The sequence below is a fragment of the Eleutherodactylus coqui genome, chromosome 11, assembly GCF_035609145.1.
Source record: "Eleutherodactylus coqui strain aEleCoq1 chromosome 11, aEleCoq1.hap1, whole genome shotgun sequence".
Taxonomy (NCBI): domain Eukaryota; kingdom Metazoa; phylum Chordata; class Amphibia; order Anura; family Eleutherodactylidae; genus Eleutherodactylus; species Eleutherodactylus coqui.
The window spans coordinates 6844973-6871827 of record NC_089847.1 but is presented as its reverse complement, the minus strand read 5'-3'; the positions used below and the strand labels follow the sequence as shown (position 1 = coordinate 6871827).

The following is a 26855-nucleotide window of genomic DNA, read 5'->3' as shown; positions in this document are numbered from 1 at the left end:
CCAGTTTTAGGAGCGATGAAAGCAACTGTAACTGATTTAATGAGACGTTCACAGGTGTACTAGCATTGGAGTCCGCTTTATGCCCACGATTACAGAGGGTGTGTGTAGAGGCTGAGGTCCTCGGCAGAGTGAAAGTCTGCCATGTTTGGGCACCGTAATTGCCTCATGTTTAATACTTTCCTTGGGTTTCATGGGCTCGCCTATGCTGTGGGTGCCCAAAGATTTCCCATTGCGGTGTTTTAGCTATCTGGCACAAATATACTGAATGACTTGGGTAGGGCACAGACGACTTTCCTAGCATGGTGTTCAGCTATCTGACATCTACACAGAATGAATTATGTGGGGACACATGGATTTCCCATAGCTATGTAACTCATGGCACCTTGCGTCACACAAGGTGGAGGCTGGGACCGAGCCTGACCCAGGGTCCGCTCATGTGCTTCCCACACAGAGTATTGCAGGTCCTACCTCGGTCATAGTTTCTCTGGCTTATTATGCCCCCTCCTCCTGCTTGGGGTCTGGGGATCTGCTTTGGTCGGCATGTATTATCTCTCGTGCTACAAATTACCACAGTTATCCGAGATACAGAATTGGAGCATTCACAGGAAGCGTTAGTGATTTCATAAGACTTTCACAGGGTCATTGTATACCTGTGGTGGTTACTTTTGTGACACTTCCTGCTTCAAACCAATCTTTGGTGTTAGTATGTGCTGCTGCATTGTGGAGATGTGTAGAAGTGCTGGCACCTGAGTCCCCTTTATGCCCACGTTTGCGGCTCAATCATCAATTCTCAACAGCATTGTGGGCTATCGCCCACACTTTCAAAGAGGGTCGCTGCCTGGCCCTGCCAACCCTCTGCAGTGTGTGCCTCTGGTTCTGCCTCATCGCAGACGCACTTAGAAATAGACATGAGGGTGGTGTAGCTATGAAGTGAGTGTGTGGTATGAGGGCAGCTGAACACTGCGCAGGGAAACTTTTGTGTGCGCTGTGAATGCAGGGTCGTGCGGGGGGTTGGACAGCAATGCCAGCATGTAACCCAGGAAAAGAGGCAGCAGTGTCACCCTCAGGCAGTGATTGTCCTTGGTTGCAGGTAGTGTGGTGCTTAGCTAAGGTGTGCCTTGTTAATGAGGGTTTGTCCAAAGTAAATTGTTAGGGGGGTGACGCCAGGCTCTTGCCCCTATTTTGGCTTAATAGTGGGATCTGGGAGCCTCCGATGCAGCCATGCATGCTGCCCCTGCCCCTGCCCTATCCGTTACTGTGGTGTTTCCATGACTTTCTGATGTTTTCCAGTGTTTCACAAGTCATGACCTATGCAGAGCATCGGTCCCATACAAAAATGCTCGAGTCGCCCATTGACTTCAAAATGAGCTCTCGAGCATTGTGAAAAGCTTGACTCGAGCAACGAGCACCCGAGCATTTTGGTGCTCGCTCATCTCTAAATATAACCAAGGCTGGGTAGGAAAGGAAGGATATAGACACATGACCGGACACCGTTCACACCAAACATAAACCAAACGTGCAAACAACAAAAGGAAACCAGGGACATTAGACCCTACACTACTCCAGATGCCAAATCTTACCAATGTACTAACACAATAAGGTGTTAGGTTGTGCTGCTGGGACCTGTAGTACTATGGTTTCTAGGAGCAAATCACCACAGGTGTGGCATGTTTGAGCTGGCTGGGTGTGGTGTTCTCCTGCTAGCCAATCACCACCGGTTTGATTGCAGATAAATATCCGCCTCTGCAAGTGGTAGCTGGTATCCCTTCACTATATGGTTTGGTTTCCCTAGTGAGCAGTCATGTTCCATTGCAGCTTGCTATCTGATCTGTGTCCCGTCTGCCTCTCTGTCCTGGGTCTGTTTCCTGGCTTTCTGTCTTGTATTAAGGCTTCCTGCAAATCTGTAGCTGCTCTTAGATTTATTTTCTGTCACTTTCATGTCAGTTTGCCACTATGTTTGCTTTCTGTCAGTTTATCTGCGCTCTGTCCTGCATCTGTCTGCTGCCAGCTCCGTCTGGTTCAGTTTGTGTGCCAGTGCTGTCTGGTTCTGTATATTACCCTTTAGGGATAGTCAGGTTTGAGGTTCCAGCGCAGGGCCGCCTTTATCGAGGCGATTACACTGCTTATAGGTAGGGTTCTGCCATTCCCCCTGCAGTCAGGGGTTAGTTGCCTCATTAGTGTAGGGACCGCAAGACAACGAGGACCTGTGAAGTGGGCTCACGGCTTAAGTGACTTGGCCAATCCATGATCGAGTACCTCATACTTTCTTAGCATTTCCATCTGTTATGTGTGCTGGTATGCAAGGTGAGTGTTTGGCTCCTGTGGGCAGTCCCTATCTGCGCTAACACTCGTGTGTGCCCAGTGCTCACTTGCCCATACAAGCGTAACACAAGGCAGACAGAAATATCTTAAGTACCTGGTATTGGTTATTATTTCAGCCAAAATAAATAAGATCACAAGCCCACATCAAGGTTCCTCATTATCTTGTGAGTCCCTACACTAACAAGACAACTAAACCGTAGGAAAGGGAACCCTGCTTACAAGTGGGGCAATTGTCCCAATAAGGACGAACCCACACTGGAACCTAGGGACACTTGTCTCACTCTAGATAGGAATAGGCAGGAACACTAAGGACATAATACACACCAGGTTCACTAGGGTGGAAGTTTTTTCTATGCCCTCCTTTCATGATTCATAATAAAAGTTATGTTTTAATCTCAGACAACCAGTGAGACGTTCTGTGACAAGTTCAAATTTGCTGGTTTGCAAGATATATTTACCCTCTTTAGGATTGCTGTATTCAGAAGGGGCTACAGAGGGTGCTAAACAGGAATTCTTATACCAGCAAAAAGAAAACAAACTCTGGGTGTGGCAGGAGATGAGATAAAGGGATCAGTTTCTGTCACACTCAGGGGGGAAGGTGATAGCTCAGTGGAGCTGAAAGGGTTGCTAACCTAAAGTCCTGTGTGGACTTTTTTGTGACCGTCGCCTGGTCTGATAGAGAAGAAAGCCCTTCAGATGCCCCGTGGGGGAGGGGGTGGGGTAAGTGACAAGGACCCTATTGGTTGTAAGTCTGGGAATTTGTACATGAACTGTGTTGTTAGCTGTGTTTGAATAAATGCTGGCAGGCACAAGTTTTAAAAGAGTCAGGTCTTCTGGAGAATGTTTACATACGTGCTGCCCATTTCCTGATGTTCAGGTTAGTGATCCGCAAGCGAGAGATCTGCAGACGAGTAAACCCCCTTGCCAGACCTTCAAGGAATTTTATTACTTGGGTTCTGTAATTACATGTCACAGAGACATGTCAAAAGTTTCTGATCAGTAGGGGTCTGAATGCTGAGATGGCCCGAATAGAGGTATTTGAGAAGATTCTATGAAACCTGTTAGAAAGGAGAGAGGAATTGTTCTGGTACTGTATCTATGTAATAATCTTAGTTCTGTTACTGTCTCTATGTAGTAAGCTTGGTTGTGCATCTATATAAATAGTCAAAGGAGAAAAGTCCCACTAGAAGATTTCAGGAGTGAAGTGTGGGGGCAGGGACCTGTCCCCTTGGGTAGTTCTGTCATAGTGGGCAGAGACCCAGCTGCAAAACAAAAATACTATGAAATTTCATAAAAGTAAAATTTATTAAAAATGGACAAATATCCCAGTGCACCTTATGATTTACACTGCATGTTGCGCTCTCTGTTCATGCTGTGCAGTTATAATCTACAGCTCGGTGTGATCACTTCCATCTTCTGCCAGGGACCGGATTTTTTCTGGAAGGATCTCAGTCCAGAACCTGAACTTCTCCTCCTTCAGCTTTGAAGACGCTTTCTGCTTTAGGCTAATCTCCAGATAGCGTTCATCTGTGCCGTACGGCGGCCATGTTGTCAGACCAGGACAGTTGGGGTCCCTGCAGTAAAAAAGTGGTATTGTTATAACTAATGAGCAGTTAATGAAGCAAACCAGCAGTGCAGTGAATGTGCCGCCATGCTAGTCCAGTGCTATGGGCTTACCCAGTCCGAGCAAAGTTAGCCCAGTATCTCATCATTTTCCTGCTCAGGGCTTTCTCGGCATCGGTTGCAGGTCCTGAGAGAGAAAACATCATCATCAGTGACCGACATCCAGTTCCATCAGCTACACACAGCAGCAGCATAAGTCTCTCTACTGATGGTTTGTTACAATGTATCAGTCCAGGCTGTTTAGCTCACAGAGGATTGTCTGGTCTGGATATAATTGCAGAAAATCAGGGTGACTTTTAAAGGGACGTCCGAGACCAAAGTCAGATTTCAAAACAGTCATAAATCATCACCTAATACTAGAGGACATCCATCCATTACCTTTCCTCTTGAGTTTCTGCTGTTCAGTCTGAGGAATCAGCAATGCACCATTTACATCCTGTTCTCAGACTTCCTGCTGCCTGCTTCAACTACTATTTCCCTTAATCCCTTTGGCTGCAACTCAGACAGTATAGTATTCTCCTCCCCTAAGAGGGTGAGCAGTGCCCTGCTCCCCTCCTGTGGATTACAGTGCCGCCATGTACTGAGCTCCAGGGTGAAGTCCCATCTGCTGCCACTATCAGCCACTCCGCAGCATCCAAGACAGAGCTGTGGAATTGTTGTTTTTATGGTAACTTTCCTCTATGAAGAAATAACGTAGTAAATAATGTAAGGGGTTAATTTAGTTGCTAAGCTATCAAAATACGAATAAATAGTTGAAATACAAAATGTGCTTTGGTTAAGAAAGATAGGGGCCAGGTGGCCAGAAAGGACTCCTCTGAATTGTTCAAGGTTTTTTCCTTATCTGTGGTACATTCACAGGATGTCCTGGCCCCCAGTTTCCACTTCTCAGTAGTTCATTAAGAAAGAATGTGTTGTTGTAATAAAATGCTGACCAAGGGATAAGCGCATCCTGCCTAGATAATGGCTTGTGGTCTATATAATCTAATGTATTTTCTTGAATAAACTAGAAGTCATTTTGATCACACACTCTGTCTGTGTCAGTGTATGTCTTTTCCGAGCGCTCGTTGATTGCTTATACTAATTTGGACCCAGGCAACATTAGCATTTGGTCTCCTTTGAAAAGACCCCCTACAATAACAATACCCGCGCTCAGAAATAAGTGTGACAAGTTGAAGGCAGTGCTTCCTGAGGAAGAGGGGTCTAATGAGGCAATAGAATCAAAACAGCACAGGCAGAGTGATACTGAGGACAGAAAGACAAGTATCTAAACAGTTACAACGCGTTTTGGTCACAAAATGAGCACCTTTTAAAGCATAACATATCATACAAACATAAGTAAGAAGAGATTTATGTTGATGATTGTATATACATTTGGTGTAACCAATTTAACACTAATACATATATATATACATTTTTTTCACATCCTGTATTACGGTATTCATGCCATCGATGTTCTCTACTGCCCGTACTTCAGTACATTATATAAATTAACACTTAGTTTTCTTATAGATATAATTTTTATTTTAGTCCTTTAGTGCACGTTTATGTATGTACTTTGTATTTATAACATGCGTACTAATATCTCTATTTCCTGTATTACATATTCCTTTCTCTTTTAATGATGTTTGCTATATATCTCTACTTACTTGGTAGATTATTCTAATCCTTCCCCTGAATATATGCTTGGCATAACTGTAATAAAGCTCACATTGTCACCGCTATGGTGACATCACGGCACATGGCGTCACGTTGATGACATTGCTGCAAGTCACTGTGGCGAGTGCCGCCCACTGGACTGACGTGGCACATTTGTTAACTGCACGAGATGACCATGCGTGTCCCTCATTAATGATGCGCAACATCTCCCTCTCCATTACTAGTGGTTGAGGCTGGATCTCGGCCGCAGTTGACACTGGAACTCACAATTAGGTAACCAGTGGAGCACAAACGCTCCAATCCTCATCCTATTTTCTGAATGCTACATATATGGTAATGTTTGTATGATATGTTACGTTTTAAAAAGGGGCTTATTTTGTGACCAAAACGTGTTGCAACTATTTGGATTCTTGTCGTCTTTTGCCAACAAACCTTCCTGTCCTCAGTGCCACTCTGCCTATGCAACACTGGAGGGGGCCTTCTATTGCTTCATTAGACCCCCTCTTCCTCAGCAAGTACTGCCTTTAAATTCACCCACTTATTTACCACGTTATTCCTTCTTGCTTCCAAAATTTCCGCTTTTGCATTTTGGATATGACTCTGATGCCCCCCTATTCCATGGATGGGTTTTATACATAAGTGTCTATCTGTCTCCATCTTACCGGGATTCAAGGTGCGGTGGCTATCCTTCATTAGGCTAGCCATTCACTCCAGGGGAGTCCTTTTATATGACATTTTTCCCCCTCACAAGGCACTATCCTGTCAGCAGGATAGTCCACCCATAATAGATCGGCGAGGTCTACCACCAGGGACCCCTGCTGATCAGCTGTTTGCTAGGTCAGCGTTTTTGTCGCAGTAGACCAGCCTTACAAAAATATGTATAATTATTAGACAAACTTGGAGAATATGTTGGCAATAGAAGCTTCCGGTAATGCATATGGTTACATACGCTGCAGACTGCGTCATTGTTAGTTAAAAAAAACAGAAACCAAATGGAACGGAAGGAAATGGAAAGCCTTCTGATTCCATTCCTTTTTTTCTAAAAGTCATTAAAATCAATGGGGAAAAAACTATTGATTTATGTCAGCTTTAATTAAGTTTCTCTGCTCATAAAACGGAACAGAGACGGAATTATAACTGAAAGGTAAAATGCAGGTGTGAATGTAGAGTAAGTGGTATGCAGTTATTACAGAAACGTTCGATAACCCAAGGATACGCACAACTCAAAGATGCTCAGAATATTATAACAATCTGTTATAAATCACAAAAATCAGCAATACACCTCAATTGTAAAACATGTGGTAGTCCCACCGAACACTGCGGCCCAGCAGTGGTGGTCCCCGCACAGTCCGAAACTAATGCAAATGTTGTCCACTATCTTGTCCACAAGTGGCAGACCAATATATATTTCCCTGGTGTTGGCTCGAGCTCACATATTTTTAACTAGCAGGCCTGCACTTAAGTTACTATCCATGTACACACATTTTTCTTTTTTTCTTACGTATGTAGACTCTCTGTAACAGTCTCTAAGGCTTTATTCTCTCAGCTGTTCGGCCTAGTTATGGGGATGCACTTCTTGGTTACAGGCTCTTTCCTTTCTCATACCACTGACCCTCTCTGTACTGTACAGGACTGTATACTCCATAAAAGGCTGTGGACTCCGAGGTGATGTAATGCTGTAGATGTGTCTGTAATATGCTAATTTGCGTCAGTCAACTACCATTTATCCCTCACAAGCTACAGCCGAGCTTATAGGTATGATTCAGCTAGTTAGGAGAAAGATAACCTGTGATAGCTAGAAGAAAGCTACACCTGGGTTGGTAGATAGAAGTCAGAGTGAAATAATTGGAGGAATTAGTTTAGTCAGTCTAAGGGAGAGTCGAAAGACGGAAGCTGATTAGTACGGAAGAAGGGGGTTGCAGAGAGAGTTCCAGAGAGACGAATTTACTGATCAGTGCGATGGGGAGAACAAAAAGTGGGAGTACCTAAAAGTTCTACAATTCATACAGAGAAAGAAAAGGAGAAGTAATAGTCAGTCTTCAGAAACAATCTAGAGAAACCGTACAGCACTAAAGAGACCTTCAGTCCTGGAAGAATAAAGTAACTGTAATGTTCTAGAAAAAAGGACACTCAAAGCTCAAAGAAATATAAGGAATATGAGAGAACGAATCGGGAGGGTGGAGAATAGGGGAGAGGAAAGAGCCTGTTTGTTGTCCAGATAACAAGTCTATGCTGCATGCCTGTATCCTCTCTAATAGCTCTCCTACTACCCTTAAGGCCTATTTACATGAGCAGATAATTGCTCAAAGATCACTTTGAGCGATTATTTTGCATAAAAAATAATTGGTATTTAAGTAGCTACTCAGCCAATTATGTATGCAAATGAAGCCTTCATTGAATGCAGCTAATAGCCCCAGGCTATTATGTGGGCTCAGATCCTTTGTTCTCCACGGGGAAACAATGCTATCAGTACTACCCTGTGGAGAACTAAAATAAAAGTGAGAGATGATTTTTAGGTGAACTTGATTTTAACGATCACCTAAAGTGCCCGAAATGCGGGTGCCCCGCGCCCATTAACACGTGCCGATTATCGCTAAAAACGATCGCCGATTAGCGAATGTTTAGCGATAACCGTCCAGTGTTAATAGGCCTTCAAAGAAACTGCGATTTGCATTTTAAAGAAATGTAATCTGGAATTGGGCTGAAAATGGAAACTACTCTTCACATTTCATTAGATGAAGAGGAAGAATCTTGCTGTCTTGAAATAATAAAATCATTATTGCTTTCACTGTCAATTCTGCCTCCTGGAGACTCTTCCCACCATTCACCACCAGCACTGAGGTACCGCACTACACTTCAGGAGACAGAAATGTTTTGTTTTATTTTTCTCCTTTTATTTTTGCTTTGTCTGGCACAGATCTTCATCTGCATATGGACTGGCGTCATGAACTTGACAATTGCCCTTTTTCTCCTGTGGAGAGTGCACCCAAAACACATAGTTTCCATGGAGGAGAGCAGCAGCACCGCAGTGACAAAAGCACTATCCCTACAATGCAGTCTCTTAAAGCCGAGTACAACTGGGATTTCTCACCAGCTTTTCACTCTCCCACCTGGTGTCCAGCCCCTACAGTTCCTGTCTGAGCATGTCGATCCCATGCACCTCTCTATCATCCTCAGTCCTTTAGACATCCCATCTGATCTCTGAAGCCAATGAGAAGTAGTATACAACACTCCATAGAGCAATACACAAAATGCAGTGATGTATGATGGCCAGTAGAGCTTGACCTTGGTGCCAATGGAGCTGTGATTTAAGTAATGTCTGACATTCTAGTTGCTAAGGACACATCTAGTTTTTTGGTCATTGACTCACCAGCAAATAAGACGCCGTCCCTCAGGAAGGGTCCTCCGAAGACAAGGATGAGCTCATCACCGTGATCAGCCTTCACGTAATCAGGTCTCACATGAGCCAGTAGACTTGGCGGGTGCTGGTACTCATAGAAGTAGACTGGGAGCCCCGCATCTAATGAGGGTAAGAAGACTGAACGTTAGTTGGCGATGGCTGCGGAGTCATCAGTGATCATTGTTATACATAATGCTATACACTGGCACAACCACAGAGGAAGACGCAATAATTGTATAACATGCCACTGAGACTTAGGGCTCACACCCACTTGCGTTTTTTTAACGCTACGATATTACAGTGTTTTTTTTTCAGGCGATTGTCAATGGGACTTTCCAATGTTAAAAACATGTCACAAGTTTGCGCTTCTGTAATTTTTGTGCAATTCGTTTTTAACATTAGAAAGTCCCATTGACAATCGCGTGAAAAAAATGCGCAAGAAAAACGCAAGTGTGCCGGAGCCCTTAGGGCTCCCACACACTTGCGATTATGTTTTTTGTTAACGCGATTGTCAATGGGACTTTCTATTGTAAAAAAACGCAACACATCAACTGCGTTTTTGGTGCGTTGCGTTTTTAACATTAGAAAGTCCCATTGACATTCGCGTTAACAAAAAATGCAATCGGAAGTGTGTGGGAGCCCTTAATGTGAGACTGGAAATGTTAAAGGGATTGTGCCAGACAGAAGCTGCTGTCCATACACCCTACTAAGACACATAGTAAAGACTTATAAAACTGTCTAAAAGAAAGTCTTTTTTGCCCCTGACAGCCAATCACAGCGCAGCTTTCATTTTGTATTCTGCTATGGATGATGGGAGTCCAGGACACCATTTTTAATATAATTTCCTTGGCAAGCTGTGAATACTACAACTCCCAGCATGCCCTGACAGTCAGCACCTCTACATATCATCTACAATGGGAACAGATTGTACCTCGATGGCCTTTTGCAATTTGTAGAGCCGGGATAACGAACATTGTATCGCCACATAAATCCAAGAAGCGGTCGCGGATCTCCAGCGGATCATCAATGTCACCAAGATACTCGTCAATGATGAAGGGAATGGCTTTGGGGTTTGGAGGCTGAAAAACCAACATTAAGGACAATAAGCAGAAGTTCATAGAAAACTAACCGAGAAATGAGAGAACATAAATGTGTTCATCGTATCTCACCATGATGGGAAGATCTCGGAGAGCCAATGTTGCAGCCTCCCGCGTCATTCCTTCCGATATCCCTGGTATATTAAACAACTAAATACAGATGGACATAAGGTGGATATAAGATTATTACACAGTAATATCGCTGAAGATGTCGCTCTACTCAATAATAAACGTTCTCAAGCATGTTCCTGCACAGTATTTCATCATTAGAGCAGAAGTTTGTGCTCCAGAGCTGCTCATCTCAATGTGGTCTCAGTCAGACGAGCAAATTTTTCTGGCATGTATGGGCGCATTTTCAAGACGCATCTATTAGAACCAATGCTATCCAATGAAAGTGGGCACATGTCTGTTTTTTACAAGCGTTTGAAATTTGCACCTGCGAAAGATAGAACATGTGAGTGCAAGTCAGCCGGTCACGTGATTTGTTTTCTACACGCATTGTACGAATTTTTTGCCGCACTTATACATGCATGAAAAATTTGCTCGCCTGACTGACCCCAGTAACTGAAAGCAGGAAGTTGCCGACTCTGCATCAGGATGGATCTGCATCAGAGGCTCCAAACAGAACCTCAAGGTGGCTTTACACGGGGCAACTATTGTCCGAAAGTTACCTGAAAGAGCAAATGTAAGTGGTAGTTCTGTGTGAACATGGCCACCAACCAATCACAGCTCTGATAGAGGAGAACAATGTTCTCCCATTGAATTCAATGGAGCCGGCAATACAGCCGGCTCCATTGAAAGCTATTGGCTGCCGGTAATTGCTGCAGTAATTTTCAGGGAAGGGCTTCAAATATAAGCCCTTCCCTGAAAAGCATCCAAAAAAGTGTAAAAAATATATATACTCACCTTTTTGCAGCTGCCGGGGATTAGCCGCATCCAGCCGGCTCTTCTCTTGAACTGCTTTCTGTAGTATTCAGCAGGCAGGGATTTAAAATTCCGGCTTGCTGAATGGGCTGCCTCTGATTGGCCCCAGCCCTCAGCCAATCAGAGGCAGCTCTCACTCACCCATTCATGAATTCATGAATGGGTGAGTGAGTACTGCCTCTCATTGGCTGAGCACTGTGACCAATCAGAGGCAGCTCTCAGCTGTCATTCAATAGCCGGCTGTATTGCCAACTCCATTGAATTCAATGGGAGAACATCGTTCTCCTCTGCCAGAGCTGTAGATCAACTGTGGCAGGGCATAGCGGGCAGCGCTCTTTTTGAGCATAAAACGCCCAAGTGATCGAGCCCTTTGGGCTGATAACCACTGCTAGCAGCGTTTTTTTCAGCCGTGACGCTGGCTTCGGTCACGCAATTTTTTGTGCACATCAGTTTTGCGCACAAAAAAATTGCGCAAAAAGTCACCCGTGTGACTAAGCCCTAAGGCCCATTTAGACACAATGATTATCGCTCAAAATTCGCTCAAAAGATAATCATTGTGAGCATTTACACAGCTAGATGATCGCTCCAAATTAACTCAAATGGCAGTTTGAGTGACAGTTTTGAGCATTTACGTTGCATAAGCCCTTAAGTAGCTAATAGGCTACTTAAGAGCTTATTAGTGTGTAAATGAAGGCTCCCCCTGTATACAGAAGACAACTAGAGCGCTGTCTTCTGTATACAGCTGCTGTATTCTCGGAACGCTCAGCTGGTATACAGCTGAGCGCTCCGAGCTGAGTATGCAGAAGACAGCTGGAGTGCTGTCTTGTGTACACAGCTCCTTTCTTCTGCTTGCTTTCAGCTGGTGTCCTGCTGAGAACTGCCAGCGGGATACCAGCTGAGAGAATCTTATCAGTTCTACCGGCTGAGATATCAGACTACACCGCTAATAAGAGTCATCGTTCATTTCTAAAAAACTAGAAATGAGTGATGAACGAACAGTGCACAAAAAGTGCACGATGGCCGTGCATTTAAAAAAAACGAGTTGTGTACCTACCATTGGTATCACCCAGCTAAATTCATGATTATTCATTCCAATGATAAACGGGACCTTGTTGACTTCCTTGTCAGCCAACATCTCCTCTACTGGTTTAGGTAGGAAGACACCATCCACATGAACAGGAAGAGGCGTCAGGCCCTGCAGAGACAGCAAATGAAATATACAGAACATTGACCCCATCATACATAGCGAGTAGAGATAAGCGAGCACACTCGTCCGAGCTTGATGCTCGTTCGAGCATTAGGGTACTCGAGATGCTCGTTACTCGAGACGAACACCACGTGGTACTCAAGTCAATTGCCTGTCCATCATTTGAGGTACATACGTTACGGCTTTTCCGCCCGCTGTCCATGCGAGTAGCAGTTATCTACCGCCCCCCAGGTGCTCCTCGCCTGTTTTTGGACCACTTTGCCGCCTGGCTCCCCCATTTCCTACCCTGCGAAATCCCAACCAACCCTCATCTTAGGCGATTTTAACATCCCCACTAATGACCCCAACTCCCTATCTGCCTCTAAGCTTCTTTCACTCACCTCCTCCCTTGGTCTCTCTCAATTCACAGCCTCTCCCACTCACAGGGATGGCAACACTCTTGATCTGGTCTTCTTCCGTCTCTGCTCTGCTTCCAACTTCACTAACTCCCCTCTCCCGCTCTCAGATCATAACCTCCTCTCTTTCTCTGTCACGCTCCCTAACATCTCTCCACACCCACCTACCTACCGTACCTATAGGAACTTTGAGGCCATACACACCCAAGACTTTGCTGAGTCCCTACAGTCCTCTATGTCCCCTATCTTTCTCCTCACCTGCCCCAACCTGGCTGCCGATCGCTACAACACCGTTCTCAAACATGCCCTGGATGAAGCGGCTCCCCCCAGGATCCAAGCCATCCGATGTAGAACGCGCCAACCCTGGCTCACGCCTCAAACGCGCTTTATCCGGCGGTGCTCTAGAAGTGCTGAACGGCTGTGGAGGAAGTCGCAAACATCCGCAGACTTTTTCCACTACAAATTCATGCTCAGCACCCACAACCTCGCTCTCCATCATGCCAAACAAGTGTACTTCACCTCTCTCGTCTCCTCATTATCGCACAACCCTAAGCGGCTCTTTGATACTTTTCACTCCCTTCTCAGCCCTAAACCGCAGCCCCCTGTGACGGATCTCAGTGCTGTAGAGCTGGCTGCCTATTTCAAAAAGAAAATTGATGACATCCGTCAGGAAATAACTTCCCAATCCCAGACTAGCCCTGACCCTAGTCTTGTCAGCACTGCATCTAGCTCCTGCTCACTGTCTGTACTCAGACCAGCGACAGAGGAAGAAGTCTCCAAACTGCTCTTCTCTGCTCGCCCCACCACCTGCGCTAGCGACCCCCTCCCCTCACATCTCCTCCGATCCCTCTCCCCAGTGGTCATCTCCCATCTCACCACTATATTCAACCTCTCTCTGACCTCTGGCATCTTTCCCTCTTCTTTCAAACACACCATCATATCCCCACTGCTAAAGAAGCCGACTCTTGACGCGACTGACGTTGCCAATTACCGACCCATCTCAAACCTCCCCTTTATCTCCAAACTACTAGAACGGCTGGTTTACTCCTGCCTTGTAAGCTATCTATCAGAGAACTCTTTTCTCGACCCCCTACAGTCTGGCTTCCGACCCCAACACTCAACAGAAACTGCCCTTACAAGGGTATCAAATGACCTACTGACAGCCAAATCGAGGGGCGACTATTCCCTACTGATCCTCCTCGACCTCTCCGCAGCATTTGACACTGTCGACCACAAACTCCTCCTCAGTATGCTTCGCTCCATCGGCCTAAAGGACACCGCTCTCTCCTGGTTCTCCTCCTACCTATCTGACCGCTCCTTCAGTGTCTCCTTTGCTGGTTCTACCTCTCCTTCCCTTCCCCTTGCTGTTGGGGTCCCCCAAGGCTCGGTCCTCGGCCCCCTCCTTTTCTCTATTTACACAGCCCCTGTTGGACAAACCATCAGGAGCTTTGGCCTCCAATACCACCTCTATGCTGATGGCACCCAGCTATACACCTCTTCCCGTGACATCTCTTCACCTTTCCTCCAAAACATCACCAACTGTCTGTCTGCCGTCTCCAACACTATGTCCTCTCTCTACCTAAAACTAAATCTCTCTAAAACTGACTTACTGGTATTTCCACCTTCCACTAACCGACCTCCTCCTGACATCTCCATCTCAGTGTGTGGCACCACCATAACTCCCAAACAGCATGCCCGCTGCCTTGGGGTCATATTCGACTCCGATCTCTCATTTACCCCATACATCCAATCTGTGGCCCGAACATGTCAGCTACACCTCAAGAACATCGCAAGAATCCACTCTTTTCTCACCATAGACACGCTGAAAATGCTTATTGTTGCCCTTATCCACTCACGGCTCGATTATTGCAACTCTTGCTGATCGGCCTCCCCTGCACCAGACTCTACCCTCTCCAATCCATCCTGAATGCGGCAGCCAGGCTCATCTTCCTGTCCAGCCGCTACTCGGACGCCTCTGCCCTGTGCTGGTCACTGCACTAGCTGCCCGTTAAATACAGAATTCAATTTAAACTTACTACCCTAATCCACAAAGCCCTCCACAGTGCAGCGCCCCCCTATATTGCCTCCTTCATCTCAATCTATCACCCAGCCCGGGCTCTCCGCTCGGCAAACGAAACTAGACTGCACACCCCTCTAATTCGAACTTCTCACTCCCGCCTCCAAGACTTCTCCAGAGCAGCACTAGCCCTCTGGAACGCACTACCAAAGGATACCTGGGCAATCCAGGACTCGAAAAACTTCAGGCGTGCTCTAAAAACTCACCTCTTCAGGGAGGCATACCGCATTCTCTAAACAAACTCCTCTACACGCTGCCTGATAACATGCTCCCTGACCTACTGACTGCAATCCCTGCTAGCTGTCATAAACTGCCCCTGCAGTCACACTGATTCTGCCAAATATCTGACCATTGTCTATGTGTATAGAATCCCTAACTCTCCACCCCGCCATACCGCGCACATCTCCAGCCATTTTACCTTCTGTATCACCCCATTACTTGTAGTATATAAGCTCGTTGGAGCAGGACCCTCACTCCTATTGTTTCCACCAACTGATTACTATGTAACCGTGGTTCTGTAATGTTTGTACTTTTGTCTTTCTGTATTCCCTGTTTATGTAAGCGCTGCGGAATATGTTGGCGCTATACAAATAAAGATTATTATTTATTAATTGCATTTCCTTCCCCGCATGTTTAGCACCATTTTCTAGCCAATAGACATGCGGGGAAGGCATTAGCACTTCCGGCTGTGACATGCCAGCCCTATCCTACCACACAGCAGTGAGTGGCTGGCGAGATCAGGTGACCGCCGAGTGCTGCTGCTGATATAGGGAAAGTGTTAGTGTAGGATCCTGTCTTCAAGAACCCCAACGGTCCTTCTTAGGGCTACTCCTTATCGTGTGCATTACTGTTGTGGCTGGCTGGGAGCAGTAGTGCACCAGGTTTTTTTTTAAGCATCTCGGGCTGTGCAGGCCATTTCAGCTATAGCGTTCTCAGTCTGCAGTGAATTACGCAGAGTTTAGGGACAGAGCTGCCTATATAGGGAAAGTTTTACAGGACTCCTGATCCTCTGTGCCAGAACCCCAACGGTCCTTCTTAGGGATACATCTCACTGTGTGCATTATAGTTGTGGCTGGCTGGGAGCACTAGTGCACCAACTTTTGTATTACGCACCTAGGCCTGTTCCCAGCCTTTCAGTTATAGCGTTCTCAGCCTGCAGGCCTTACAATGAGTTCTCACAGTGAAACAGTACTCTACTATTTTCTGGGCCACTGCAAAGTATTTCAGCTCTGCAGAGCATCTAACAATACCCTTTCCTTGGTGGGGTTGAAGTAGCCGCAGTTACCAGCACTATCCACTGGCTTTAGAGTCTTCTCCCACTCCACACAGCCTCTCTTATCTACAAGTCTCTGTGAGCAGTAAATTACCCCTAAGTATCAGCGCAAGACAGCGGGTTAATTTTTTCAAGTCACAGCATAGAGCCTCCGCTATCTACAAGTCTCTGTGTGCGGTGAATTAAGGCCCAGTTGTCAGCGCTGTACAGTGGGGTAATTAATTTGGGCCCTGCTCTATTCTTAATCCGCCATGAAGAGGAGTAGGGGTAAGGGTTGAGGACGTGGACACGGATGCGGGCATCCAAGTGAGGGTGTTGGCACAGGCCAAGTTCCTGGGCATGGTGAATCAAAGCCGGCTGCTAATGAATTAGGAGAGGCAAGTTTCTGGCCTCCCCAGCTTCATATCACAATTTGCGGGTTCGCGTGGTAGACCTTTATTACAAACAGAGCAGTGCGAGCAGGTCCTGTCGTGGATGACAGAAAACGCGTCCAACAATGTATTGACCACCCAGTCTTCTACGCAGTTCACTACTCCCGGCCTAGGGACTGCAACTCTGAATCCTCTGGCTGCTGCTCCTCCTTCCTCCCAGCCTCCTCACTCCATGAAAATAACATATTCTGAGCACCCCGGCTCCCAGGAACTGTTCTCGGGTCCCTGCCATGAGTGGGAAAAAATGGTTCCTCTCTCACCTGAAGAGTGTGTCGTGACCGATGCCCAACCTTTGGAAAGTTCCCAGAGTCCGGGTGATGAGACTGGGGACTTCCGGCAACTGTCTCAAGAACTTTCAGTGGGTGAGGAGGATGAGACACAGTTGTCTGTCAGTAAGGTAGTAGTAAGGGCAGTAAGTCCGAGGGAGGAGCGCACAGAGGATTCAGAGGACGAGCTGCTGGACGATGAGGTGACTGACCCCACCTGGTTTGCTAAGCCTACTGAAGACAGGGCTTCAGAGGGGGAGGTAAGTGCAGCAGCAGTACAGATTGGAAGAGGCAGGGGAGTGGCCAGGGGTAGAGGCAGGGCCAGAGCGAAGAATCCACCAACTGTTTCCCAAAGCACACCCTCGCGCCAAGCCTCCGTGCAGAGGGCTAGGTGTTCACCAAAATGTTTTTTAGTGAGAGCGCGAACAACCAACGAACAGTGGTGTGCAACCTGTGTCGCTCCAAGATCAGCCGGGGAGCCACCACTACCAGCCTCACCACCACCAGCATGCGCAGGCATATGATGGACATTCACCACCTCCGGGTCACACCACTGCCTCTCACCCTGTGCCCCAACCTGCCACACAGATCCAATCCCCCTCTCAGGACACAGGCACGAGCGCCTCCCGGCCTGAACCCACAGTCTCACCTCCACCGTCCTCCACTCCATCCAGCAATGTCTCTCAGCGCAGCGTTCTGCTGTCGCTAACACAAGCTAACACAATACGCCGCCATCCACCCGCACGCACAAGCTTTAAACGTGCACATTGCCAAATTAATCAGCCTGGAGATGCTGCCATACAGGCTTGTGGAAACAGAGGCTTTCAAAAACATGATGGCGGGAGCGGTCCCACGCTACTCGGTCCTCAGTCGCCACTATTTTTCCCGGTGTGCCGTCCCAGCCCTACACCAGCACTTCTCCCGCAACATAAATCGTGCCCTCACCAATGTGGTCAGGGCCACTATATCTCCCTGATGGCACATTTTGTGAACTTAGTTGAGGCTGGGACCGAGTTAGAGCCTGGGACCGCACACGTCCTACCCACACCCAGAATACTGGGTGCTACCTCGGTGCTGGTATCTGGGGCGTTTTATGCCACCTCCTCCAAACCCTCCCTCTCCTCCTCCTCCGCCACGTCTACCTCTCAATTAAAAAGTGTGAGCACATTGCCAGCAGTCGGTAGCGCGCGGCACCGCAGCACAGCGGTGGGCAAGCGTCAGCAAGTCGTGCTGAAACTAATCAGCTTACGTGGCAAGAGGCACACGGCCACCGAGCTGTTGCAGGATCTGATAGAGCAGACTGACCTCTGGCTTTCGCTGCTGAGCCTCCAACCGGGCATGGTCGTGTGTGACAACAGCCGTAACCTGGTGGCGGCCCTGCAGCTCGGCAGCCCCACATACGTGCCCACGCCTGGCCCACGTCTTCAATCTAGTGGTTCAGCGGTTTCTGAAAAACTACCCCCACTTGTCTGACCTGCTCGACAAGGTGCGCCACGTCTGCGCACATTTCCGCAAGTCCACCACAGATGCTGCCACCCTGAGGACCCTGCAACATTGGTTTCAGCTGCCAGAGCACCGACTGCTGTGCGATGTGCTCACACGCTGCACATGTTGGCCAGGCTGTATGAGCAGCGTAGAGCAATAGTGGAATACCAGCTGCAACATGGCGGCGGAGTGGTAGTCAGCCTCCCCAATTCTTTACTGAGGAGTGGGCATGGATGGCAGACATCTGCCAGGTCCTTGGAAACTTTGAGGAGTCTACCCAGATGGTGAGCGGCGATGCGGCCATCATTAGTGTTACCATCCTGCTGTTTTGCCTGCTGAGAAGTTCGCTGCTAAGCATAAAGGCCGACGCTTTGCGGTTGGAACAGTAGATGGGGATGACAGTATGTTGCTGGATAGCCAGACCACCCTCATGTCTATATCTCATCACGTTTTTGAGCAGGAGGGGGAAGAGACAGCTGGCCACACTGCAGAGGGTATCCATGCTGCTTGCCTCTCTTCTATTCAGCGTGTATGGGCTGAAGAGGAGGAGGAGGGGGATCCTGAAAGTCATCTTCCTAGTGAGGACAGCGATGTGTTGCGTATTGGGACCCTGGCACACATGGCTGACTTCATGTTAGGCTGCCTTTCCCGTGACCCTCACGTTAGATGCATTCTGGCCAACACCCTTCTAGACCCACGGTATACGGAGAACCATTCCACTCTCATTTCCAAAGAGGAAAGGGGTACGAGAGTGATGCAATACCACAGGGCCCTGGTGGAAAAAGTAATGCTAAAGTTCCCATCTGACAGCGCTAGTGGCAGAAGACCCAGTTCAGAGGGCCATGTAGCAGGGGTGGCATGGGGATCAGGCAGCATGTCCAGCGCAGACAGGGGAACACTCTCAAAGGTCTTTGCCAGCTTTATGGCTCCCCAGCAAGACTGTGTCACCACTCCCCAGTCAAGGCTGAGCCAGAGGGAGCACTGTAAAAAGATGGTGAGGGAGTATGTAGCCGATCGTACCACTGTCCTCCGTAATGCCTCTGCTCCATAGAACTATTGGGTGTCAAAGCTGGACATGTGGCACAAACTTGCGCTGTACGCCCTAGAGGTCCTGGCCTGCCCTGCCGCTAGTGTCCTGTCAGAGAGGGTGTTTAGTGCGGCCGAGGGAATCATCATGGATAAGCGTACCCGCCTGTCAACTGCCAGTGCCAACATGCTTACACTCATAAAGATGAACAAAGGCTGGATTTCCCCAGACTTCTCTTCTCCACTGGCGGAAAGCAGTGGAACCTAATGATTCTTTTTGCTGCAACAGGAGAAAAAATGCATCCTCTATCACCACAAAAAAGGGGGAATTAGCTTTGTCAATCACTCTTGGATATTATTACTCCTCCTCCTAAAACAGCATGTCATCACGATGAACTGCCAATTTTTCTGTGGCCCAAAAGGATCTGCTTACAATTTTTTTTTACAATTTTTCAAAGTTTCAAAAGTATTTATACTTTAACAGAAACCAATTTTTTTCACAGGGCTGCCTCCAGGCTCTGTTACAAATTAAGCAACAGTGAGCTGTATCTTTAGAAAATGTTTATGGGTTTCACCTGCCCTCGCGGTTGAGCAATTTTTCAGGGGTACGTTTGTACTCTTGGTACACCAATTTTTCAGGCCCTTGCTGTCAGAACCTGCAACTCTCGGGTCAGCCGTGCCCACACCACCGGTCCTGCCACCCGGGTTACAGGAGTGCGGCATAGGGGAGCCCCGGTTCTTGTGATCTCCCCGGGCCGCTGTAAGACTGGTCGCCGCCGGGTTGCTAGGGAGGCAGCTGGTGCTTCTAGTCACTTGACTACCAGGCTGGCTTCCCTAGTAACTGTCTGTGCAGCAAGACTGGGGGCGTGCCCCCAGCACCTCCCTGATTAGCCCTGCTGCTGTCAGGCTCCCCGCCCCAATCAGCTTCTGGGGCGGGAGCGCTGACAGCATTTAAATATGTGTGTTTTCCTTTCAGCCCTTGCCAGTGTTAGTTTGGTTCTCCAGCTGCACCCGCGTTTGTCCTGACTACTCTTTGTGACCCCGGCTTTCCTGACACCTGCTTTTGGACTTGACTACGTTTTGCCTGACCCCTCCGTACTGCGTACCCTCTTGTTGCCAACCCGGATTGTCTGACCATTCTACCGTTGTTTTGTCTCAGTGTCTGTTTGTCTTCCCGTGTCCCGCTTCCCTAGTGAGGGTAGGGACCGCCGCCCAGTTGTCGCCCTGGGGGTTAGCCCAGGGGGGCAAGTAGGCAGGGACAGGGGTTGCGGGATATCTCAGGGACCCCCATATCCCGGACACTGTCCTGACAGTAACACTGGCCGAACGAAGGTCAGACCCTTGGATCCGCCCGGCAACTTTGAGCCCCTCGATGGAGGCCGTGGCGGCTTTAGCGAACCAGGTCCAGGTCCTTACGACCCTTGCCCAGGACCTAACAGCCCGCTTGCAGCTACAGGAACAAGTGGCAGCTGCAGGTCCCATGCAGCCCCCTTCCGCTCCAGGAACAATGTCAGAACCTCGAGCCACGCTTCCGGATTGCTTCTCCGGAGAGAGAGGTCAGTTTTTTGCATTCAAAGAGAGCTGCAAGCTCTACTTTGATCTCCGCCCCCACTCCTCTGGTACTGAATACCAGAAAGTGGGAATCGTAATTACCCGCCTGAGGGGAGAGCCCCAAAATTGGGCTTTCTCGTTACCAGCTGGCTCTCCCACCCGACTATCCCTTGACGCCTTTTTTTCCGCCTTGGGTCAAATTTATGACGAACCCGACCGGGCCGGCTACGCAGTCTCCAAGCTTCTGGCCCTTCGCCAGGGTCGCAAGATGGCGGAGGACTACTGCGCTCTATTCCACCAACATTGTACAGAATCCGGGAGGAATGATGCCGCCCTAAAAGACCTATTTTTGACCGGTGTGTCTGAGGGTCTTAAGGACCTACTCGTGGCCCACCCGGAGCCTAGAACCCTGGAGCAAGCCATGTCGCTGGCTATTCGGGCCGACCGACGTTTGAGGGCCAGACACGCCGCTCGGACCACCCCACTCCCCACGCCCACTTCTTCGACTGACCCGACCTTTTTACCTCCCACCACCGAGGCCATGGAGCTGGGAGCCATGAACCCCAAGCAACGACGGGAATACCGCCTGAAGAAGAACCTCTGCTTCTACTGTGGGGAGCTGGGTCACCGCATTGCAACCTGCGCTAAGAAGCCACGGCAGGAAAAACTTCCGCTCCTAGGCAGTTGTCGGGAGGACTGTCTAGGAGCCAAGGTACTCCCTGTGTTGTCCAAAATGTTATTGCCCTGCACCCTAGAATTTCATGCTTTCCACCGTACTGGGCAAGCCTTCGTTGATTCCGGGGCTGCTGCTAATTTCGTTAACTTTAATTTCGTTGCTCAACTGTCCGGGGTTTTGTTACGTTTAGAGACTCCGATTTTTGTTTCAGGAGTGGACTCCACTCCATTGCAAGCAGGGGTTGTTAATCTGGTTACCCCTGAAGTAAGGTTTACTATAGGAGCCCTACACGTTGAAACCTGCACTTTTCTGGTGATGAGAGATTTGTCTGTGGACGTCGTCCTAGGCCTCCCCTGGCTCCGGGAGCACAACCCGGTAGTAAATTGGGACACATTGGAACTGGTAGAGTGGGGTCCCCGCTGTGCCAACCACCTTTGTCCAGTGAAGGTGGGAATCTCCACCTGCGAGGGGAGTCCCCTACCAGATTACCTCTCCGAGTTTTCTGACGTGTTCTCCAAGCAATTATCTGAAGCTCTGCCCCCTCATAGGGAATGGGACTGTAAAATCGACTTGATTCCTGGGGCCAAACTTCCTAAGGGCCGCATTTATAATGTTACGGTTCCAGAGAGAGAATCTATGAGGGACTATATCCAGGACAGCTTGGCCAAGGGGCACATCCGGCCCTCAGAATCCCCGGTGGGTGCCGGGTTTTTCTTCGTTGAGAAAAAGGATGGGGGTCTCCGGCCCTGTATTGACTATAGAGAGCTAAATAAGATCACGGTACTCACAGACCATAAAAACCTCACCTATTTAGATTCCGCTAAGAGGTTAAATGCTCGGCAAGCCCGCTGGGCCTTGTTTTTCTCTCGGTTCAATTTTGTTGTTACCTATAGACCCGGTTCTAAGAATGTCAAGGCTGATGCCCTGTCTAGGAGTTTTGGTTCTCCGGAACCTTCCGAGTCTGAGCTCGAGAGCATTCTCTCCCCTGGGGTGGTCCTCGCTGCTGTCTCCTCCGACCTTTCACCTCTCATACACGCCGCTCAACAATCAGCTCCTGAAGCCCTTCTGGAAGGCAAATTATTTGTCCCGTTGTCACTGAGATTGAAAGTGTTAGAGGAGACACATGCTTCAGTCCTAGCTGGACACCCCGGCATCAGGGGTACTCTGGAGTTAGTATCCAGACTCTATTGGTGGCCGCACATGGCCAAGGATGTACGGTTATTTGTGTCCGCGTGCCCGGTTTGCGCAAGGGGGAAGAATCTCAGGAGACGTCCTGAGGGTCCTCTTCTTCCCTTGCCCATTCCGTCCAGGCCATGGTCCCATTTGTCCATGGATTTTATTACTGATCTGCCATCCTCGCTGGGGAATACGGTCATTTGGGTAATAGTTGACCGTTTCTCTAAAATGTCACATTTTGTTCCGCTTTGCAAGTTGCCTAACGTCAAACTTCTGTCTGAAATGTTCATCAAGGAGATTGTTCGGTTACATGGGATCCCCGAGGATATTGTGTCAGATAGAGGGGTACAGTTCGTCGCTCGCTTCTGGCGAGCTTTCTGTAAAAATCTAAACGTTAATTTGTCTTTTTCCTCCGCTTTCCATCCCGAGAGTAACGGACAAACGGAACGGATGAATCAAGAACTTATCCAGTACCTGCGACTTTTTGTCTCTGATAACCAGTATCAGTGGGCCAACTACTTACCTCTCGCCGAATTTGCTATTAACAACCATGTTAACTCGTCGACCCAATTGTCACCATTTTTCTGTAACTATGGGTTCCATCCCTGTTTCTCGCTTTCTACTCCTTTTGTCTCGAACAATCCGGCCGCTGACTTATCCTCTGAGGAACTGTGCACAGTTTGGGCCCAGGTTCGTAAGAACCTTCAGGGTTCCCAAGAGAAACTGCGTAAATACTCAAATAAAAGATGTACTATCTCTGCACCTTTTGTGGTCGGGGAGCAAGTTTTATTGTCATCCAAGAATCTGAGACTTAAGGTTCCCTCCCTGAAACTTGCTCCTCGGTTCATTGGCCCATTTACTGTTTCTCAGGTTATCAACCCGGTGTCATATAAGTTGGCACTTCCTGACTCCTGGAAGGTCCACAAGGTTTTTCACAAAAGCTTGCTTAAGAAGTATGTGACTCCAGTTCTACCCACCCAGAACCCGCCCCCTCCTTCTCTGGTACAGGGGGAACTGGAGTATGAAGTAGAAAGGCTTGTTGATGCCCGACGGGTTAGAGGTGTGCTGCAGTACCTGGTCCACTGGAGAGGATTTGGCCCTGAGGATAGGACGTGGGTCCCTGCCAGGGACGTTCATGCGCCACGCCTAGTCCAGTCATTCCACAGGGCTTTCCCGCTTAAGCCCGCACCTGGCCATGGGGGTCCGGTGTCCCCCCGTAGAAGGGGGGGTACTGTCAGAACCTGCAACTCTCGGGGCAGCCGTGCCCACACCACCGGTCCTGCCACCCGGGTTACAGGAGTGCGGCATAGGGGAGCCCCGGTTCTTGTGATCTCCCCGGGCCGCTGTAAGACTGGTCGCCGCCGGGTTGCTAGGGAGGCAGCTGGTGCTTCTAGTCACTTGACTACCAGGCTGGCTTCCCTAGTAACTGTCTGTGCAGCAAGACTGGGGGCGTGCCCCCAGCACCTCCCTGATTAGCCCTGCTGCTGTCAGGCTCCCCGCCCCAATCAGCTTCTGGGGCGGGAGCGCTGACAGCATTTAAATATGTGTGTTTTCCTTTCAGCCCTTGCCAGTGTTAGTTTGGTTCTCCAGCTGCACCCGCGTTTGTCCTGACTACTCTTTGTGACCCCGGCTTTCCTGACACCTGCTTTTGGACTTGACTACGTTTTTGCCTGACCCCTCCGTACTGCGTACCCTCTTGTTGCCAACCCGGATTGTCTGACCATTCTACCGTTGTTTTGTCTCAGTGTCTGTTTGTCTTCCCGTGTCCCGCTTCCCTAGTGAGGGTAGGGACCGCCGCCCAGTTGTCGCCCTGGGGGTTAGCCCAGGGGGGCAAGTAGGCAGGGACAGGGGTTGCGGGATATCTCAGGGACCCCCATATCCCGGACACTGTCCTGACACTTGCCTATACTGTTATCTAACTAATTTTTCCGGCCTTCGCCTACACTCATGGTAACCACATTTTTCAGGGATTCGCCTATACTCTTGGTACACCAATGTTTCTGGGGTTCGCCTATACTCTTGCTACAGAAATGTTACAGAGGTCCGCCTATACTCTTGCTACAGAAATGTTACTAGGGTCCGCCTATACTCTTGCTACAGAAATGTTACAGGGGTCCGCCTATACTCTTGCTACAGAAATGTTACTGGGGTCCACCTATACTCTTGCTACAGAAATGTTACTGGGGTCCGCCTATACTCTTGCTACAGAAATGTTACAAGGGTTGGCCTATACTCTTGCTACATTAATGTTACAGGGGTCCGCCTATGCTCTTGCTACAGAAATGTTATAGGGGTCCATTTATAGTTTTGCTACAGAAATGTTACAGGGGTCCACCTATACTCTTGCTACATAAATGTTACTGGGGTCCACCTATACTCTTGCTACATAAATGTTACTGGGGTCCACCTATACTCTTGCTACATAAATGTTACTGGGGTCCACCTATACTCTTGCTACAGAAATGTTACAGGAGTCCACCTATACTCTTGCTACAGAAATGTTACTGGGGTCCACCTATACTCTTGCTACATAAATGTTACAGGGGTTCGCCTATACTCTTGCTACATAAATGTTACTGGAGTCCGCCTATACACTTGGTACTGAAAGGTTTGAGGGGTTAACCTATACTCTTGCTACAGAAATGTTATTGGGGTCTGCCTATACACTTGCTACTAAAAGGTTTGAGGGGTTTGTCTATACTCTTGCTACAGTAGTGTTACTGGGGTTCGCCTATACTCTTGCTACAGAAATGTTACTGGGGTCCACCTATACTCTTGCTACATAAATGTTACTGGGGTCCACCTATACTCTTGCTACATAAATGTTATTGGGGTCCACCTATACTCTTGCTACATAAATGTTACTGGGGTCCACCTACACTCTTGCTACAGAAATGTTACAGGGGTCCACCTATACTCTTGCTACATAAATGTTACTGGGGTCCACCTATACTCTTGCTACATAAATGTTACTGGGGTTCGCCTTTACTCTTGCTACATAAATGTTACTGGAGTCCGCCTATACACTTGGTACTGACAGGTTTGATGGGTTAACCTATACTCTTGCTACAGTAATGTTACTGGGGTCTGCCTATACTCTTGCTACAGAAATGTTACTGGGGTCTGCCTATACTCTTGCTACAGAAATGTTACAAGGGTTGGCCTATACTCTTGCTACATTAATGTTACAGGGGTCCGCCTATACTCTTGCTACATTAATGTTACAGGGGTCCGCCTATACTCTTGCTACATTAATGTTACAGGGGTCCGCCTATACTGTTGCTACAGAAATGTTACTGGGGTACATTTATAGTTTTGCTACAGAAATGTTACAGGGGTTCGCCTATATTCTTGCTACAGAAATGTTACAGGGGTCCACCTATACTCTTGCTACATAAATGTTACTGGGGTTCGCCTATACTCTTGCTACAGAAATGTTACTGGGGTCCGCCTATACTCTTGCTACAGAAATGTTACTGGGGTCCGTTTATAGTTTTGCTACAGAAACGTTACAGGGGTTCGCCTATATTCTTGCTACAGAAATGTTACAGGGGTCCACCTATACTCTTGCTACATAAATGTTACTGGGGTCCACCTATACTCTTGCTACATAAATGTTACTGGGGTCCACCTATACTCTTGCTACATAAATGTTACTGGGGTCCACCTATACTCTTGCTACATAAATGTTACAGGGGTCCACCTATACTCTTGCTACATAAATGTTACCGGGGTTCGCCTATATTCTTGCTACAGAAATGTTACAGGGGTCCACCTATACTCTTGCTACAGAAATGTTATAGGGGTTCGCCTATACTCTTGCTACATAAATGTTACTGAAGTCCGCCTATACACTTGGTACTGAAAGGTTTGAGGGGTTAACCTATACTCTTGCTACAGAAATGTTATTGGGGTCCGCCTATACACTTGCTACATAAATGTTACTGGGGTCCACCTATACTCTTGCTACAGAAATGTCACTGGGGTCTGCCTATACTGCCGGTGGTTTCCCATTGCGGTTTTCAGCTGCCTGACACATACACAGAATGAAGTGTGTGGGGACACATGGATTTCCCATAGCTATTTATCTCACGGCACCTTGGGTCACACAAGGTGGAGGCTGGGACCGAGCCTGACCCAGGGCCCGCTCACGTACTTCCCACACAGAGTATTGCTGGTGCTACCTCGCTCATAGTTTCTCAGCCTTTTTATGCCACATCCTCCTCCTGCTTGGGGTCAGGGGATCAGCGGTGGGCAACATGTATTTTCT

General features: G+C 48.1%; 1 protein-coding gene across 2 annotated transcripts in view; it reads right to left on the bottom strand.

Moving 5' to 3' along the window:
* Nucleotides 1-3608: 3608 nt before the first annotated feature.
* Nucleotides 3609-26855, bottom strand: part of LOC136582013 (fatty acyl-CoA hydrolase precursor, medium chain-like) — a 47667-nt gene continuing 24420 nt past the window's right edge. For both annotated transcript variants that reach the window (XM_066582746.1, XM_066582745.1), the window contains 6 exons: nucleotides 12077-12217; nucleotides 10171-10248; nucleotides 9933-10080; nucleotides 8972-9121; nucleotides 4000-4072; nucleotides 3609-3896 (listed from right to left, as the gene is read on the bottom strand). In XM_066582746.1, the coding sequence (XP_066438843.1) occupies nucleotides 3710-3896; nucleotides 4000-4072; nucleotides 8972-9121; nucleotides 9933-10080; nucleotides 10171-10248; nucleotides 12077-12217 (777 nt within the window). In that variant the 3' untranslated portion in view covers nucleotides 3609-3709. The remainder of the gene's footprint in view (nucleotides 3897-3999; nucleotides 4073-8971; nucleotides 9122-9932; nucleotides 10081-10170; nucleotides 10249-12076; nucleotides 12218-26855) is intronic.